Consider the following 17,720-nt stretch of genomic DNA (forward strand, 5'->3'; position numbering starts at 1 on the left):
AGTAGAGACGGGGTTTTACCGTGTTAGCCAGGATGGTCTCGATTTCCTGACCTTGTGATCCGCCCGTCTCGGCCTCCCAAAGTCCTGGGATTACAGGCTTGAGCCACCGCGCAGGGCCGCATCTTAGAATATTTTAACTCCAAATACCACATGATATTATTGTGTTCAGGTTTTAATTTTTTTTTTTATTTTTATTTTTTAGTCTTGGAGGAATAAAATAACATAACCTTGTCTTATGTGACAACTTTTGTTTATCTTTAACTACATATTGATGCTTTCGTTGCTTTTCATTCTTTGTTGCACCTTAAGTGCTTAGGGTCATTTTCTGTTTGGGACTACATTAATTACATTCTTAGGCTGATGTTTTCAGGTCATCCAGGAAGTATAAATTAGAGCTTTTGGCCTACAGTTGCAAAACCTAAGGGGAGGATTTCCCCCACCTCAGTCCCCAATCAGTGCTGATACATAAGACAGATAATTTTCTTTACGGTTCTCTGAGAGGGCTGGTTTATTTCAAGTTTACCCTTATGCTCTAGGAGTAGCTTTTGTGGGTCCAGTCGTAATGAGGGATATGTTCTAGGCTTTGTCTGCTTCCTTCTAGACTAGTAACTCATAAAATCTACTGCCCACTGTCAGTAGGTTTACCGACTGCCCTTAAGGTGAAAGCCAGCTCCAATGCAAAGCTTACCTCCAGGGTAAGGTTAGCGCTTAGGTTTTGAAGTTTCCTTCCAGCTTCTTGCTAGCTCGTTGTTGAAACAACGACATTTACATAATATTTATTTACGTATTTTATATTTAAGTAATCACTTTAATTCTTTTCTCTTTGGTAGACAGAGTAATTCATGTGCATTTTTCTATAAAATAAACAAATACAATTTAAAATTAAATATATTAATTCAAAAAGATGTGAATTGAGTCTTTCAAAGACTACCTTTTGGCTACTAAGTTAAGCATGAACTCAATCTGCGCATTCAAGTTCTTCTTAATTTGTCTTCAGCTATTCAATTATTTCAGCATATTTTTCATTTCGACACAGTCTACACCCTGGACAAATATTAGTATTTACTTTCCCAAAGGTGTCCTGAATTCATAACTAGTTTTTGCAAATTCTGAAGTTTCTTCCTAAAATACACTCTGTCCCTCGGTGTTAAAATCCTATTCCAAGACCACTTCAAATGGCAGTTCCCCCAGGAAGCTTACCTTTTATCTAGATTTTATTTTCTTCTTTCTTAACTCTCAAAGTTTTTTGTATGGTACAGTAGACTAAGAACAGGTTTTAGATTCAAACAGAATTGGAACACTCTCATTTTGGCTCTGTTACTTGCTGTGTGTGTGTGTGCTTAGACAATCTCTCTATGATTTAATTATTTATAACCAGGATTATTATATATTCTTTAAAATATTTTCTTATTTTGAGGACTTTAATAAGGTAATACATATATAAAAATACCCAGTACTCAGTCAGTTCTAGGTATTTTTATTATTACCTTAGTTTGTCCTGTTTTATAGGTGTCTATATTAGTTTTATTTTCCACGAGACAGGTGCCTCCTTGGGGGATGGGATTCTCTCTTACTTACCTTGGTAAGAATTGGCATAGTGTCTTATATCCAGTATATGTTGAAGAAAGTTTACTTTTTATGGAAATAAATTGAATTGAATATAACTGTTCATAGACCATGTGTCTGTGGCATGAGGGTGAAGGAGTTTTGGGAATGCTATCCCGAAATATGAAGCTTTGTTGTGCTGATTACTTTAAATCGAAGGCACCTGGGGACCAGCAGCTATGAGCAGAGGTTTTCTCTGAATTTTCTTTTTTTTTTTTTGATACCAGATACTCCAGAAAAAATTCAATTCATCCTAGATCTCCTCTCCAGGAAATTCATCATTGTGGGAGATTGACATATATCACAGAAAAACAGACCAGAAGTTAGCACCACACCCAGACAGAATTTCTCACAGGTTATCACCTGCTCTGTGGGCCCATTCATTCTCTCCCCAAAATAATTTACTCCCCTCTAAGTTGCATATATCCCACCACCTCTCTCTCCTATGAAAATGATATATAAGATTCTAAACTCCTTCGGGTTACTGGGTACTCACTTTTCTTTCTGTGATGCCCCTGTGCACACAAACAATTTGTATGCTTTTTGTCCTACTAATCTGTCTACTGTCAGTTTATTTCATAGACTCAGTTACTGAACATTCAGAGAGTAGAGGAAGAAAGGGTTTCCCTCTCCATCAAGGAAAAGGAGAAGTATGGCTACCATTTGCAACTGGAAAGAGAGAGAAACAAAATTTTATTGGTATCTTGAAAACTCCAGCTATTAACTAATGACATAGTTATCATCTTAAAATGTATAGGTATTTTATTATCTATCAATCTATATCCCTACTTACCTACCTACCTCTTTTTTTTTTCCAGAAACCACACTGTCATTAGAACACAGAGATGTAAGCGTGCGAATGATAAAATTTGTGTACATTACATTTTATGGAAATGATGTGTAGATTATTTTCATTTATAGTCAAGGTTATCATCGTACTATGCTGTAATCTGTAACCATCCCTCTAATTCTCATTACAAATTAACCAAAGTTAAATTAGATAATGATTTATGCAAAACCTGAAAAGAAGTGACTATGTAATTCTCACAGGATGCTAACAATCTCCACTGTACAATGCTTTTTTTTCTAAACATCCACAGAATCTTCTGTCTTCACTATTTTATATTCACTGAAGAGTCACTTGGGGAGACAGTAGGATCAGTCAGGAACATGTACTTAGATGCTTGAATTCCCAAGTATTTTAGATGCTGTTTGTATTAAGGACAAATTAAGCTGAAAGTTGTAGTCTGGGGGGCTTTTGGAAAAGAAAAGCCTGTGAGCAATTAATGACTTGTTCACATTGTGCTTATGTGGAGAGCACAACCGAGCAACTTGTGAAGCAATTTATAGTAACTGTGGTAAATGAACCATGCTTAGAAGTAGAATCTAGGAACTGATTGCAAAACTGGTAATTAGCTAGAGACGTAAGACGTAAAGTCAAAAACTGGAGGTGCTCATAGTACAACAGAACCAGACTTCTTTTGTTGTCATTTTCAGCTTAATTTAACTGAGTTTCTCAGTGTTACCTCCCATTGGGAGTTAAGACTTATTTTATTATATTCAACATTTAACAAAAAAGTGAAATCTAGAAACAAACTGGTGGTATGGTCAAGAAAAACAAAATATTTGAAGGGCTTTAAAGAGGAGTGTTTAGGTTTACCATCACGCTAAATTTGATGTGTTTATCTTCTGATCTTCTGTGTTTAAGTGGATGCCATTAATTTAGATATTTGTGATCATTGTTATACTATGTAAACACACTGCTGAAAATTGAATTATTTGAAAATGTGAGAATTATTTTCCCATTCTCATTCAACTATTTGGCATAGTGTGAGTACATCATTATTCAATACATTTGCATTATTTTGGGTTATTAATTCTCTGAAAGAGACTAAGCTTAGAAATATGGATGGTATGGTTTACATGTTTGTCCCCTTCAAACCCTATGTTGAAATTGGATTCCGAGTGTTGGAGATGGGGCCTGGTAGGAAGTGATTAGATCACGGATTCAGATCCCTTGTGAATGGCGTAGCATCATCCCCTGGGTGATAAGTGAGTTCTTGCTCAGTTCACTAAATATGTGGTTGTTTAAAATACTCTGGGACCTCTTCCCATCTCTCTCTCTCTCTTTTTTTTTGAGACAGAGTTTTGCTCCTATTGCCCAAGCTGGAGTACAATGGTGCGATATCAGCTCACTGCAACCTCTGCCTCCTGGGTTCAAGCAATTCTCCTGCCTCATCCTCCGGAGTAGCTGGGATTACAGGAATGTGCCACCATGCCCAGCTAATTTTTTGTATTTTTAGTAGAAACAGCGTTTTACCATGTTAGTCAGACTGGTCTCAAATTCCTGACCTCAGATGATCTGCCTGCCTCAGCCTCCCAAAATTCTGGGATTACCGGCGTGAGCCACTGCATCCGGCCTTCCTATCTCTTTTACTCCCACTCTGGCCATGTGAGGCACCTGCTTCTGCTTCACCTTCCACTTTGCTTGTAAGTTTCCTGAGGTCCTCACTTGAAGGAGATGCTGGCATCCCACTTCCTGTACAGCCTGTAGAACTGTGAGCCAATTAAACCTCTTTTCTTCATAAATTACCATGCCTCAGGTATTTCCTTATAGTGATGCAAAACAGAAATGCATAAAATGGTTTTTACAATTATCTATAATCCTCTTCTTAGAGATAACCTGTGAACAATTAACTGCACTTATTTCCAGTATTTTTAAAGTATTTGTGTGCATGCATGCATTTTTCTCTTCAAATGAAATTTGTACCGTGTTCAATGATTTCTTCCATTGATAATATACCATCATTTTCTCATTGTCCTTAAGTACTCATCAAAAACATAATTAAAAATCCCACAGTGGGCTGGGCACAGTGGCTCACACGTATAATCTTAGCAATTTGGGAGGTCAGGCTGGGAGGAGTGCTTAAGCCCATGAGTTCAAGACAAGCCTGGGCAACATAGTGAGACCCCATCTCTACCAAAGCAAATTAAAAAAAATTGCCAGGCATGGTGGTGACAGTGTGCTCTTGTGGTCCCAGCTACTTGGGAAGCTGAGGTGGGAGTAATGCTTGAGCCTAGAAGGTCGAGGTTGCAGTGAGCTGTGTTTGCACCACTGCACTCCAGCTTGGGTAACAGTGTGAGACCCTATCTCAATAAAAACCAACAAACCTACAATGCTTCTACAATATATCTATTTTTCGTTACTTTATTCTTTAATTTTCCTATATGGACTATGACTACGTTTACTTGCATTGTCACCATGATTTAGAATGCTTTTAGCTTTTTGCTTTGCAACTCCTGATATTTATTAACTTATTTGTACACACACCCGCACACACAAATAATTTTTTTGTATTGTACTTAAGCATGATGATGATTCTTTTTTTATTTGCTTGACATCTTGTTACCAAATTTATGACTATAATTTAACCATCATGCTTAATGTGTGTTTGTGCTTTAAACTCTCTTGCGCTCCTATGTCTACAGGCCTACTTTTGCCAGCTGGTAATATTTTCAGTTTTATTTGTCTCTTTTTTCTCTTAGTGTTCCAGAATCTCTTCCCCAAATATTAATCTTGAGGTCGGTTAGGTAAACAGCTGTAGTCAAATGCTCAAGGTCTACTAACGCTGTAATGAAACTCTACTGGGCTGAGGTGAGATGTTTGTCAATTCCCATTCTCTAGTCCTTAGGCATATCCAGAGGTAAATTTACTCCTGAAAAATTAGAAACAGTATATAGTCCTTCTTTTGCTAGAAGTAGTACATGGAATTACATAATTTCCAGAATTCATGAATTTCAATATTTTTCCTCTGTATCATTATTTGTTGACATTATGTTTTATTTACTAATCACTTGAAATCCTAATATTTATGCCCTCTCTCACCCCATTGATGGATTCATAATGTTCAAAAAAGTTTTGGATCAGTTCAGATGGCGTGGAATACGGACATAGCATCTTACACCTCGCAAAGCAGCTTCTGTTGGGAGGGAGGTTCAAGACAGCTTCTATAGTAAGACACAATTTCTGAATTTAGTAGATACGGACATAAAGTAGAAGTGAGTAAAATTTTTCCTCTGCTGGTTTCTTAATTGACTTCACTAAAGTTTCAGAGGTCTAGGTTTCAATGACTCATTGATAATTTCTTAATTTAGCTCATTTCTATATGAAGTGGTGATTCCTCCTAGAAGTAAATAATTTGTTCATCTATATTCTTAATTTCCAATGCTGCTATGACTGTGTTTTCTTTCTTTTTATATTTTCTAATAAAACATAATAAAATGCTAATGATTTACATTTTAAAATGTTTCCTAATAAAAAAATTAGCATTCTAAGGAAAAGATGAAGAAGGTGAATCAGGCAGAGTCTTGTGCAGTTAGCTTTCACTGAAATCAGGAAGCCAGCATCTTAATCTCATCATAATGAATGTAAGACCATTTCCTCCTCATCCCCTTAAGTTCATGGGTAGGAAACAGCAAGTAACCATCCCTGAGTACTAAGGCATCTTATACTGTCAGCAGTTTATAGTTACTAAATCTTATAAATTCAGATATAAACCTTTCTTCCTTTTGGTAAATAATGCCATTTAATCATTTTATTTCTTTTGAAAACATAGATATTAATTCACAAATAAATTCAAATTATACATTCTTGATTTATGAATGCTAATTTTCCCTCATTATACAATTTCTTAGACACTGAGGAAAACCCAGATACCTACAGTTTATATTGTTTTATGTTCTTAATATGTAAAAGACATTGTCACAGAGGAAACAACAAAACGGCTTGTTCATTAGCAAACACGGCATGAAGGTGGAAACAAAGGGACGAAAACAAGACCCTAATTATACCCATGAATTCCTCTTCCACAGATAAAGTAAGAAGACCTTGCTTTCTTCTCAGTAACAGTGTCCTTTAGGGCTTTTGTTAAGAACAGATTTTCCCATATGTCTCTGAGTCAGTATATGAGCTTCATCATTGTTGCCTAATAAACACAACATGAATTCCCACTAGAAGTCAAATAATGGGTATTTCAAGTACAATTTTCTATGCGTGTTAAATGAGTAAGTTGAAAATTTTGCCTTTCGGAAGCTCCTTTAGTGAGCAGGGGGCCATTATGTCAGATTTTGGACAAGTCTTTGCTTAGATTACAGTCCCATAAAAGAAAAATTATTCTATAATACTGCCCCTCCAAAGGGTAATTTCATTTTTTTTTTTTTTGTATGAGGATTTCTTAAGCACCCATTTGAATTATAGTCCATTATCTCCGTAAGTGTTACCTTACGCTGCCTGGACATAGAAACTAGTGCTTAAAATACGTTGAAATTTCAGTAATTGTGAATAATTTTAAACGTATATGACATATTCTGTGAGGTTCAACAACAGTTTATATATGCAATTATGGAAACAAAATCAACATGTCTTTATTAAAAACTACTTCATTTTAGCTACGATTGTCTTTGTCTACAAAAAGTACAGGAAATTGAACATGTAATAATGAAGACTTAATATTTGTGCACTGCTGGAGTGCTTCTGGATGATTATATTTTAACAAAAGTTAATGGCCAAGTAATGGAAATAATGAGCTGGAGTGAAAATCCAATATAAGTTTGATGAGCAGAACATTCTGAATGAAAGTCTACTAGAGGAGAAAATCCCTGTGGAATATTTTACTTCCTAGTACTTCTGGAGTTTATTAGTTTTAGCATGAAAATGGACATGATTGATACAGAAACCTAAGTGACTATGTGCCAGTGATCTTCAAAAGTGAAAGTGATGGGGGAAAACCTGGAGATCCCTTAAAGAAAAACTGTAAAACAAACAAACAAACAAACAAACAAACAAAAAACAAGTCTTTAATATACTTTATTTCTATTTCCGTTAACTCCCTATGTCTATTTATCTATTTGCACATGGACTATAAAATGGTAATGGAACAAGTCTATATTTGGTCTTCTAGGACAGGAACCTATTCCAAGGACACTGAACTAGAAATGGGTAAAGGTGATGAGATAGTCAATGCCAGGAAAAGATGACGACAGGTTTGGGGCTCTGATGAACAAAGAATGGTGATTTGGGGACATAGATTGATGAATAACAAATTTACGACACAAAAGATGTAAAGGACTCCTTTAGTCCTTGGAAAGAAATCTTAGGTATCCTTTTCCTTAATGACTGGAGAAAGAAAGGAGAATGGTAAGCATTTCCAAACTACTGATAACTGAAATGGATGCCAGTATTCTAAGATTCAAAGGTACAAATTATATTAAAATGGTAAGGCTTTGTGTCTCCACTCAAATCTCATCTTGAATTATAATCCCTATAATCCCCACATGTCAAGGGAGAGATCAGGTAGAGGTAACTGAATCATGGGAGTAGTATTCCCCATGCTGTTCTCATAATACAGAGTGAGTTCTCACATGATCTGATGGTTTTACATGGCACTCTTCCCCTTTGCTTGGCACTTTTCCTTCCTGCCTCCTTGTGAAGAAGGTGCCTTGCTCCTGCTTTGCCTTACCCCATGATTGTAAGTTTCCTGCGGCCTCCTCAGCCATGCTAAACTGTGAGCCAATTAAATGTCTTTCCTTTATAAATTACCCAGTCTTGGGCAGTTCTTTATAGGAGTATGAAAATGGCCTGATACAGATACCATCGTTATCACATTACCATCACCACCACCATCATCAGTATCATTATTATTTTACATAACATTCACTGAGTACTGAGTAGATGTCATACACTAGGCAATGTATTTTACACGCAAAATTTCATTTAATTCTCACAACCCAATCAGCTTACTCTTTTAATTTAGTAAGATAATAAATTAGGTAACTTGTTGAAACCTCATAATCTGCAGGATAATCATGGCAAGTAAGTCCCCTTTGTATACACTGGTTTATACTTTTAGCAACAATATTGACATGCTTTGCAAATTATAAATGCTATGCACTCATAAGCAGTCATCATCATTATTAGTAATAATGTGATTTACTATCTGAAGAGAGCACATACTGATCATTCTGTGATATAAGTAACAAACAAATGTAAATAAATCTTAGCTCTGAAGTAATCCATTTTCTTGTATATTTTAGGTCTATCATTTAGGGTCAAATGAATGAAATGTTTGGTAATACATAAGCAGGCAACAAATTTGTTAATGATATTTTTTCTAAAAGTCATATTATGTTCTAGTTATTATCAAATTTTCAACTTTAGAATAATGATTTCTAAATTTCCTTAGCAAAACAGATACACATAAAAAATACTGTGTTTTGAAGACACTCAGCCCTCAACAAAACAGAGAAAACTAAACCAGGCAGATTTGCTCAAAACATGGCAGAAAAAAATGAGCCAAATGGTTATTTGGCACTCTGTTGATAAATGATTAACTATAACCTTCAGTTGTTCTATCACTTTCAATCATTTTATTTACAATTTAGAGTTAAATTTTAGTAATGCTAAATTAAATTTACCTTCGAGATTTTCTGACATATTTTCAGATGATTAGATTATGTTTTCCTGCAATTAAAACTATATATTACATTTTTATGCTATTGCTCTGGACATAATTTTATGCTATGAAAGCAATTGATATATCTTGTTTTTTTAAAAAACTATTTCTTTTGATCTTATTTTACTATTATTTTTGAGACAGGGTTTTTCTCTGTCATCCAGGCTGGAACTCAGTGGCATGATCACGGCTCAGCTAAACCACCCAGGCTCAACCCATCCTCCCACCTCAGCCTCTTGAGTAGCTGGAACTACAGGCATTCACCACCATGCCTATTAATTTACTTTGTTTTTTGCAGAGACAGGAGTCTTGCTGTGTTGCACAGGTTTGGTCTGAAACTCCTGGGCCCAAGTGATCCTCCCATCTTGGCCTCCCAAAGTGCTGGGATTACAGGCATGAGAGTGTACCTGGCCTGTACGTCTCCTTTATAATATACTATTATGTTAATTCCTTTTCCCCAATATAATATTATTTTTTATTTCTTATATAGAAACTGCCATTTGCTGTTTCAATAGTTCTTTGGAATGAACCCAAAATAACAAAATTTGTAATGAAGGACAATGCTAATTCAATCAACATTTTTGTCTCAATTGTTGTAGGTTGGATGAGTGGGGCACACATTTGATGTAGATCATATGAATGATACTTATATTTATATTCCAAAATAAACCATGATTTGAATCTGCAAACCCAATGTAAATTATAAATTAAAAAATGACACAGACTTTTTGAGGTCTTAACAGTTTTCTAACACCTCTGTTTCCATTTAAATTTACATTTAGGGCTGTAATCAAATGGTTGGTGTGCATTATAACAGAGAAGCAATCTAAAATTTCCAGAATAAAATAAGTTGTCATTGTAACTGATACTTCTTTTAAAGAATGTCAGATATAGACATTTGAAATTGTTAAGTTTCCATTCATAATTTTAGAATGTATGATTTTTCAACTGTCTTCTTGTATTATGGAATTCTTTTATTTCTGTTGAAATCTTAGCCTCTTAATTAATATTAAGTATTATTATTTTTTGTAGCGAACCAGATTTTTCTTTTTAAAACCTAGGACTGCCATATATGGTAACAAGTCATTCAATAATAAAATGGTGTTAAGTGTGCCTGCCAATTTTAAAATAAAATGCAGTATATATCTGGGATTTGTCATTAAATAAAGCTGATTTATTGACCTAAAACATATAGATCAAGGTAGGCAGAATGCTAAGGAAATGTAGCCCAGTCTTGCTTTTACTTGAATAAATAAAATTTTTTTTACATTTCAGCCTTCTTCCTAAAAAACACTTTGACCAGAAGTAGTGACATACAGAAAAAATTTAGTGATCTGAGTTTCAGGTCAATGTATGTTTCTCACTAACCCCAAGCGTTAGCAGTAAAGAAAGAAAGAGAAACAAGAAAGCTGAAAATTCATGAAATGTATTTTCAACATCTGAAAAATAAAACATTTAATATGCTTATGTTGTTGTAATAGAATACTCATAATACTGTTACTTCTCTCAATACTTTTGCTTTGGAAAAAGAGGTTCCACCCTAATTTTTTAAACTCACCATGTGACATTTGTGACACAGTTGATGAATAACATTCTTATTGTGAACTGAAATAAATAGGACAAACCGCACATGCCACCCAGAAACATAAAACAAAGTCATGCATTTCAGATAGAATGTTTTGCACAGAGAAGGCATATATATTTTCATGACGTTGTAAACTTTTTAATACATTCAGAAAAAATAATCTAGCAGTGTACATTATTTGTTCCTACTATGCAACAATTTTCTTCTACTTTAATCAGGTTTGTGCAATTTTTAAAAAATCACATTATTGTGAGCGGCAATCTACTAATACTCAATCATTTTCTGATCAGTTCAATCATAGGCAACAACGATCTCACAATTTGTCATTTGCTACCCACCCCCAACCTGAGAATGAGAAATTCCTTTTAAAACAAGTTGTACGATGTTGGGGCTCAGAACATGATACCCCAGAATATGGCACAGAGTACTTTGACCTGAAGAAGACTGAAAGGACCTGGGAAGCAGGATCTTTTTGAATTTCTCCCATCTATCTGTTTCCCACTCATCTTCTTCTCCTGTGGAGAATGATAGAACCCAGAATTCTCTCCCCCAAGGCAGATCATAGAAACTATAACTTCCCTTCCCCAAAGCAAGCTATAAAACCTAGAAAGATTAACTTTCTCCCTTCTCCCTTGAATTATCTCATATGACAGGTGACTTGTCCTACACCTGGAGGAAAGGAATACCACACAAAAAGTCCAAGAAGAATCTGAACAGATAGGACTTGCTGGGTTTCCCCACTCAGTCTATAACCATTAGATCACATCCTTTTTGTCCAATCATATTTCTACATGGCTCTCTATTCTTCATTGAACCTAAGCATAAAAGGAGTTCTCTCTAAGTCTTTGGGTCATTTCTGAAGGCCCCTGTGTCACACAAAACTTTGGGTAAATAAATGTGTTATGTTTTTCTCTTGTTAGCCTGTCTTTTGTTATGAGTGTCAGCCTTGACCCTTATGACAGGTCTTTGGTGTATAAGAGCGCCAACAATGACCCATCCCAATCCCAGATGATCACCCTTTCCAAGAAGCATAGATCTCTCGGTCTAAATTGAAGTCAGTATTCCAAAAATTATTTCATCTGCAATAGACTGTTTAAATCAATGTTTCTCAGATTTGATGGAAAACAAAATACTTTATTTTAATTTTCAAAATCTTTCAATGTTACTTAGGAAATTATTCAAGTGAACCGCTAATGCAGACTTAAATTATTTCAATTACATTTTATGTAGATTGAGACAAACATAAAACAAGTAATAAACTCCTTATACTTCTAGATCAATTAAAATCTAATAGGGTAAAATATTATTTTGACATAATAAAGGATAATATTTTGTCAAAGCTGAATCACCATTCGTCATATCAATATGTCAATAATGGTAGGACATGAAACATTTGAATTCGGCGCAAATAGATTGCCATGTGATGATGTAATTCCCTCATGAATTTTTCTCCATTTGTAGTCCTGTGATATCCTTTGGCTTTAGTTGCCACAGACAAATATTTACATATTAAATATTCCTCTGCTCATTTCTCATTTGCCTATGGCACTAAAAATAATCCTATACTATTTTGCCTAAATATGACCTGGATAAAAAGACAAGCATTGGCATAAATATCACATGAAAGTATTCTGTCATGATTATCCAGAAGGTTCACATATGTTTTTATCATTTGTATTATTAAAATCAAATTAAAACACAACACTTAAAACTCATCACAGATTATTTGTAGACCTCCTAAATGCAGAAGATGAAAAGCAAACAAACAAAAATAATTAGTTTAATCAAAGTACACTTTCTTCAAAACCTAGTGAAATTTCCAACTTGTGCTAAAACCTCATGGAGGCAAAGACGACTGACCGTTTTGAAGTCAAACTGTGGGTTCTTGTAAAATCGCTATATAGGCAAAGCCATGTTTTAATTAGCTCATAAAATACATCTCATGGTACTGCAAGACTCTTTCTTGCATAGTTTGTGTGTATCACCTGTAACCTCAAAAAAGTCTAATGTTGAACTTGAATTATAAAATAGATTCTAACCTTTTGTTTTCTCTAACTGCTCTGTCTCCTTTCTTCCAAGAGATGGTTGGTTTTGGAGAGCCGTGGGGTTTGCACTCTATGACAACTTCTCGGTCTTTGGTAACAATTATTGTTTCCTTCAGTTTATTCAGTGCAAAAGTGGGAGCTGAAGCTGTTAAAAAAGCAAATGTTAGTCCTACCAGAAGCAATGACAATAATCTCTAATGGATGATTTATGAAGATTTTGTAACTTCTTCTGGGAGGCATTTCCCAAAAAATCATAGTATATCTACACATGAAAAAGGCACTAGCTCAAAATTTTACTTAGTATTAGTTAATATGTATCTTACTACATTAGCAGGTGATGATGTCACACAACGTAGGATCTACAGATAAAGGCTATTTCAAAAAATGACATGCTTTAATTATGATTACCAAATTCAATTATGAAAGACTAATGAATGACTTTGTCAAAAGAGCAATAAGCTAACCAAGAGAATCTATTTAGGCTTCCTTTGGTAAGATGGAGGTTACCTGTGAAAAATACAATCCTCTGTCTTCCATTTTCCATCTACGAATCTTAATTTATTCTGTATCTTACTTTAACATTATAAAACATTAAATTAATTTTTTAAAACTGAACTATTTGAATTTCAATTAGCAATCTGACTTATAATTTTTCACTTAGGTCTGATCATTTATTAATAATAATATTGTGTATACTATAATTTTTATTAAAACACTTTGGAATCTAAAAGAGAACCTGAAAGATGTCTACAAGTCTAGAGTATCTGTGACATTTATTTTTACCAATCTGATATTATATGTATTTCATATTATATATATATAAAATATATAGAAACATAATGCATGTCACAACATTTAAAAAGATATGTATACAATTGAGATAGGTTAAGAGATGTTTTAAAACTAAAAAATTTGGCCTGGCATGGTGGCTCACGTCTATAATCCTAGCACTTTGGGAGGTCGAGGTGGGTAGATCCCTTGAGGTTAGGAGTTCGAGACCAGCCTGGCCAACACGGTGAAATCCCATCTGTACTAAAAATACAAAAATCAGCCAGGTGTGGCTGTGGGCGCTTGTAGTCCCAGCAACTTGGGATGCTGAGGCAAGAGAATCACTTAAACCCTGGAGGCAGAGGTTGCAGTGAGCTGAGATGGCATCACTGCACTCCAGCCTGAGAGACAGTGAGACTTTGTCTCAAAGAAAAATTACTGAAAAGCTAAAGAAATTTATAGGGAGATAGTTGCATTTACTTTTATTTTTTTATTTTTTTATTTTTTATTTTTTATTTTTTATTTTTTTGCCTGCTGGGAATAGAATTCACAGAAAGTAATTTTGAAAATATTTCTTGTGAATGATAAGGGTTGGATAAATGTTTCAGACCTACTAACTAGGTGAAGGGTGAATCAGCCTTTTAATTCAGTGCTATTATAGTGTGAGTTGACAAGAAAGTACATTAACATTTAATTGGTTAGAATGAAGGAGACTGAAAGGAAGAATCCTCTATCTATTTTGGATGGATTTGTTGTAATGTGGAGAAATGTCAATGGCAAACATTCATAATTCAACAAATTGCTTTAGGATGTATTATATTTAGCTGATATAAAAATGGAAGGCTCCAAGATTCCTGAGATCTTTGGTGTTTCTCTTAAGTTATGCTTTGATAATTTAAATGGGGAATAGAAAGCACAGTTGGGCTTCTGTCCGCTTTGGAAACACAATGAGTTAGTATCTTTCTTAACATTACAAACATCCCAGGACCAGTTTAGGAAACAATCAAAGTGGGAAAAGTAAAATTCATTCCAATGGCTCATATATATTTATTCTGGGTAGTCTATTTCCCTGGATTGATTATTTACTGTAGTATATAAATAGTGAAGAAATGGAGTGCCTGGGTTAACCCTATGAGATTGTAGTGCCTGGCATCAGGAAGCCTTTCCCTGTTACGTAAGGATGGCATGAGTTGATGCCCCATGAGGGGAGAGTGATTTAGCCTGTGGTCTTGTCTTGCAGGAGCCACACAGCTACTGATAGGAACTGCCTGGGAAATTATTAAGCATTGCTATGGGAGTATGGACAGGCTGCTGGAATTCTACATTCTGATCTCCTATCCTCAAGGCATTCTTCCTTGGAAGTTAACACATATTTCTTCATGTGATTTTTTTAAGTGCCATAGCAAAGGTGTATTGTGTAAACCTTTTAAGATTAAAACTAAAGTTAAAAAAACTATACGAACAAAAAGTTATGTGACAAACTATACACAACATAAACCTGTCTACTAAAGTTAAAAAAGAAAATCAGCAAGACATAGTATTTCTTTTCAAGCCATAACATAGATTTTACAACCACATCATAAAACTTCAGTATAGTAAAATTAGAGCATGAAAAGAAGCAAGGTTTATTTTTTTCTATTTATTTACTTTGAAATTGCTTACCTAGAATCTTCAGCTCAGCACTAGCGTAAATGGCTCCATACTTATTTTCAGCCAAACACTGATACATTCCAGCATCTGATTGATTCACATTGTGGATCATCAATACTCCATTGACCATCTCAACCCTACTCTGTAATGGAATTTAAAAAATTAGATCTAGAAAGTAAACAAACAACATGGATTTTATGGGTATTCTCTGCTAGACTAAAAAAACACAAGTTTGCAATTAATGCAGTTAAACATTATTTGGCCATGCAGCAATGTAAATGTACTGTTCACTATTTTATTATAACATGCATCTTGTAAATCATGGTTATTTATTGGTTGAAAAGAAATTATAATGATATTTTTCTGGAGTTATTCTGGCAAGTTTTACCTTCAGTTTTGTTTTTAAAGTGAGGTGCCTTTTTTTGGTATACTAGTTGAACTTGTGAAATATAATCAGCAGGTGATGCTTTTATTTGCATTCCGTTTACAAAGGGAAAGAAGGATTTATATAGTAGAAAGGATTGAGGTTGTAGACACATGAGATCAAGGTTAAAAATAGCCCAGGTCATAAGAACAATCCCTTTACTATATTGATCCAATGAGAAGTTTGTCATTTTCACTCACTTCCCAAGAAACTAACAGAAATTGAAAACTGCCTTGTGACTAGATTCTAGATAAAATTATGGGTCAGACAATATACTTCAGTATCAGAAGAAAGTTAGTATAAAAGACAAAAAATTGAGCATGTGCAAATTAAGGTAACCTTAAGTCAAGAGCATATTTCAAAAACAAATTTTAACTTTAAAATGTTAAACAACCAGACGTCTTGTCTACTTAATGCCAAGAAAATCATTAAAAAAAATCTTAGTTGGCAGTGCTTTGTCTATCAAAAAAGATGCCAAGTCATTTTAGGTGATATCTAAAGGTCAGCTACAAATGGAAATAAGTCTATGATAATCATTGATAGTTTCATAAAAAATTATAGGATTGAAAACATTTTAAAGAAACACTGTATTACCAAAAAGTGTAATGAGGAAATTAAAATAAAAAAATGCTTATATATTTGTTATGTTTCTCACTCAAAATATATTAAAATAGATGACTGCTATATCCCAACATTGAGCTAAACTCTCAGTTAATCCCGATAACATTCATCCTTAACACAAACACGTCCTATATTATGAATCAGAAATAGGAAAAGGCTTTCAATAAGACTAAAGAAGCCTAGTTTGTCCTATGTGAAATCCTGCTAAAATTACAATAGAACAGGTTGAAAACTCCCAACAGTACCTGAGATGAGAGGGGTACTCCATTCTTCATCCAACGATAGGTGGGTCTGGGTTTTCCAGTAGCCTTACATTCCCATCGGAGAGGGCTCCCACTGTCTAACTGAGTATCATTCAGTTTTTCTACCCAGTGTGGGTAGGCTGTAAGTATGTAAGCAGTAAACAAGGATGATTTCATTTCTCAAACACCTTACCACATTAAAATTTACATGGAAAATTCAATGTATTTTTTTAAAAGCGAATCATTCAACCATAGGTATTTTGAAGAAGAATGGCATTGTGCTACACACAAAATTCTATTTCCTGTATCCCCAAAAAATAGCAGTGAAGATATTTTGATAAAATAAAATGCTATTGTAACTACGCAAAGTCTTCTTCTGTTTTTTTTTTTTTTTTTTTTTTTTTTTTTTTTTTTTTTTTTTTTTTTTTTTTTTGGACTTCCAAGTTGGTTTTGTTATCCCCCAGGCACCCGACATTAATAGAATCAGGGTACTAGAGTCCATTGCTCTTTCTACAGCATCGTAGCAGCAGGTAGAATATAGCACGTGTAACTACTCAATTGTTTCGTCTCTCTCTCGTCTCTATATAACGACCTGAATGACTTTGGAAAAACGATTTGTGAATCCAGATTTTAGTGTAAAATTTTTCTTAATTTACATTCTTGCAATATAATTTTTTTATGTTTGCAAAAATGTTAGAGGAAACTTTATTTTATTAAGAATGAGATACTGGGGCCGGGCGCGGTGGCTCAAGCCTGTAATCCCAGCACTTTGGGAGGCCGAGACAGGCAGATCACGAGGTCAGGAGATCGAGACCATCCTGGCTAACACGGTGAAACCCCGTCTCTACTAAAAAATACAAAAAACTAGCCGGGCGACGTGGCGGGCGCCTGTAGTCCCAGCTACTCGGGAGGTTGAGGCAGGAGAATGGCGTAAACCCGGGAGGCGGAGCTTGCAGTGAGCTGAGATCCGGCCACTGCACTCCAGCCTGGGCGGCAGAGCGAGACTCTGTCTCAAAAAAAAAAAAAAAAGAAAAAAGAAAAAAGAAAAGAATGAGATACTGTTGTAATTATATGAAATCTTAAAATACAAGTTAAAGTTCGTTTCCACTATTGGCCAACTTTTAAGGAAAATTGCTGAATAAAGCTGACTCTCTACAAATATTCTGTTTAAAACAAAGAAATACATATAAAAATACTGCACTGAATTTATTATTTCTAACAAAATTTTTGGCAAAAACTATAAAATATTTATATGTGCTACTGAGGGCT

At 34.7% G+C, this 17,720-nt stretch overlaps 1 protein-coding gene across 1 annotated transcript in view; it reads right to left on the reverse strand.

Moving 5' to 3' along the window:
- CNTN5 (contactin 5) overlaps positions 1–17,720 on the reverse strand; it is a 1,382,289-nt gene that overhangs the window by 288,137 nt on the left and 1,076,432 nt on the right. The window contains exons 11-13 of the mRNA XM_017887230.1: positions 16,455–16,591; positions 15,177–15,306; positions 12,741–12,891 (exon numbers count right to left, since the gene is read on the reverse strand). Coding sequence (XP_017742719.1) covers positions 12,741–12,891; positions 15,177–15,306; positions 16,455–16,591 — 418 coding nt within the window. The remainder of the gene's footprint in view (positions 1–12,740; positions 12,892–15,176; positions 15,307–16,454; positions 16,592–17,720) is intronic.

Source organism: Rhinopithecus bieti, unplaced genomic scaffold, assembly GCF_001698545.2.
Source record: "Rhinopithecus bieti isolate Rb0 unplaced genomic scaffold, ASM169854v2 scaffold_14936, whole genome shotgun sequence".
Classification (NCBI taxonomy): Eukaryota; Metazoa; Chordata; class Mammalia; order Primates; family Cercopithecidae; genus Rhinopithecus; species Rhinopithecus bieti.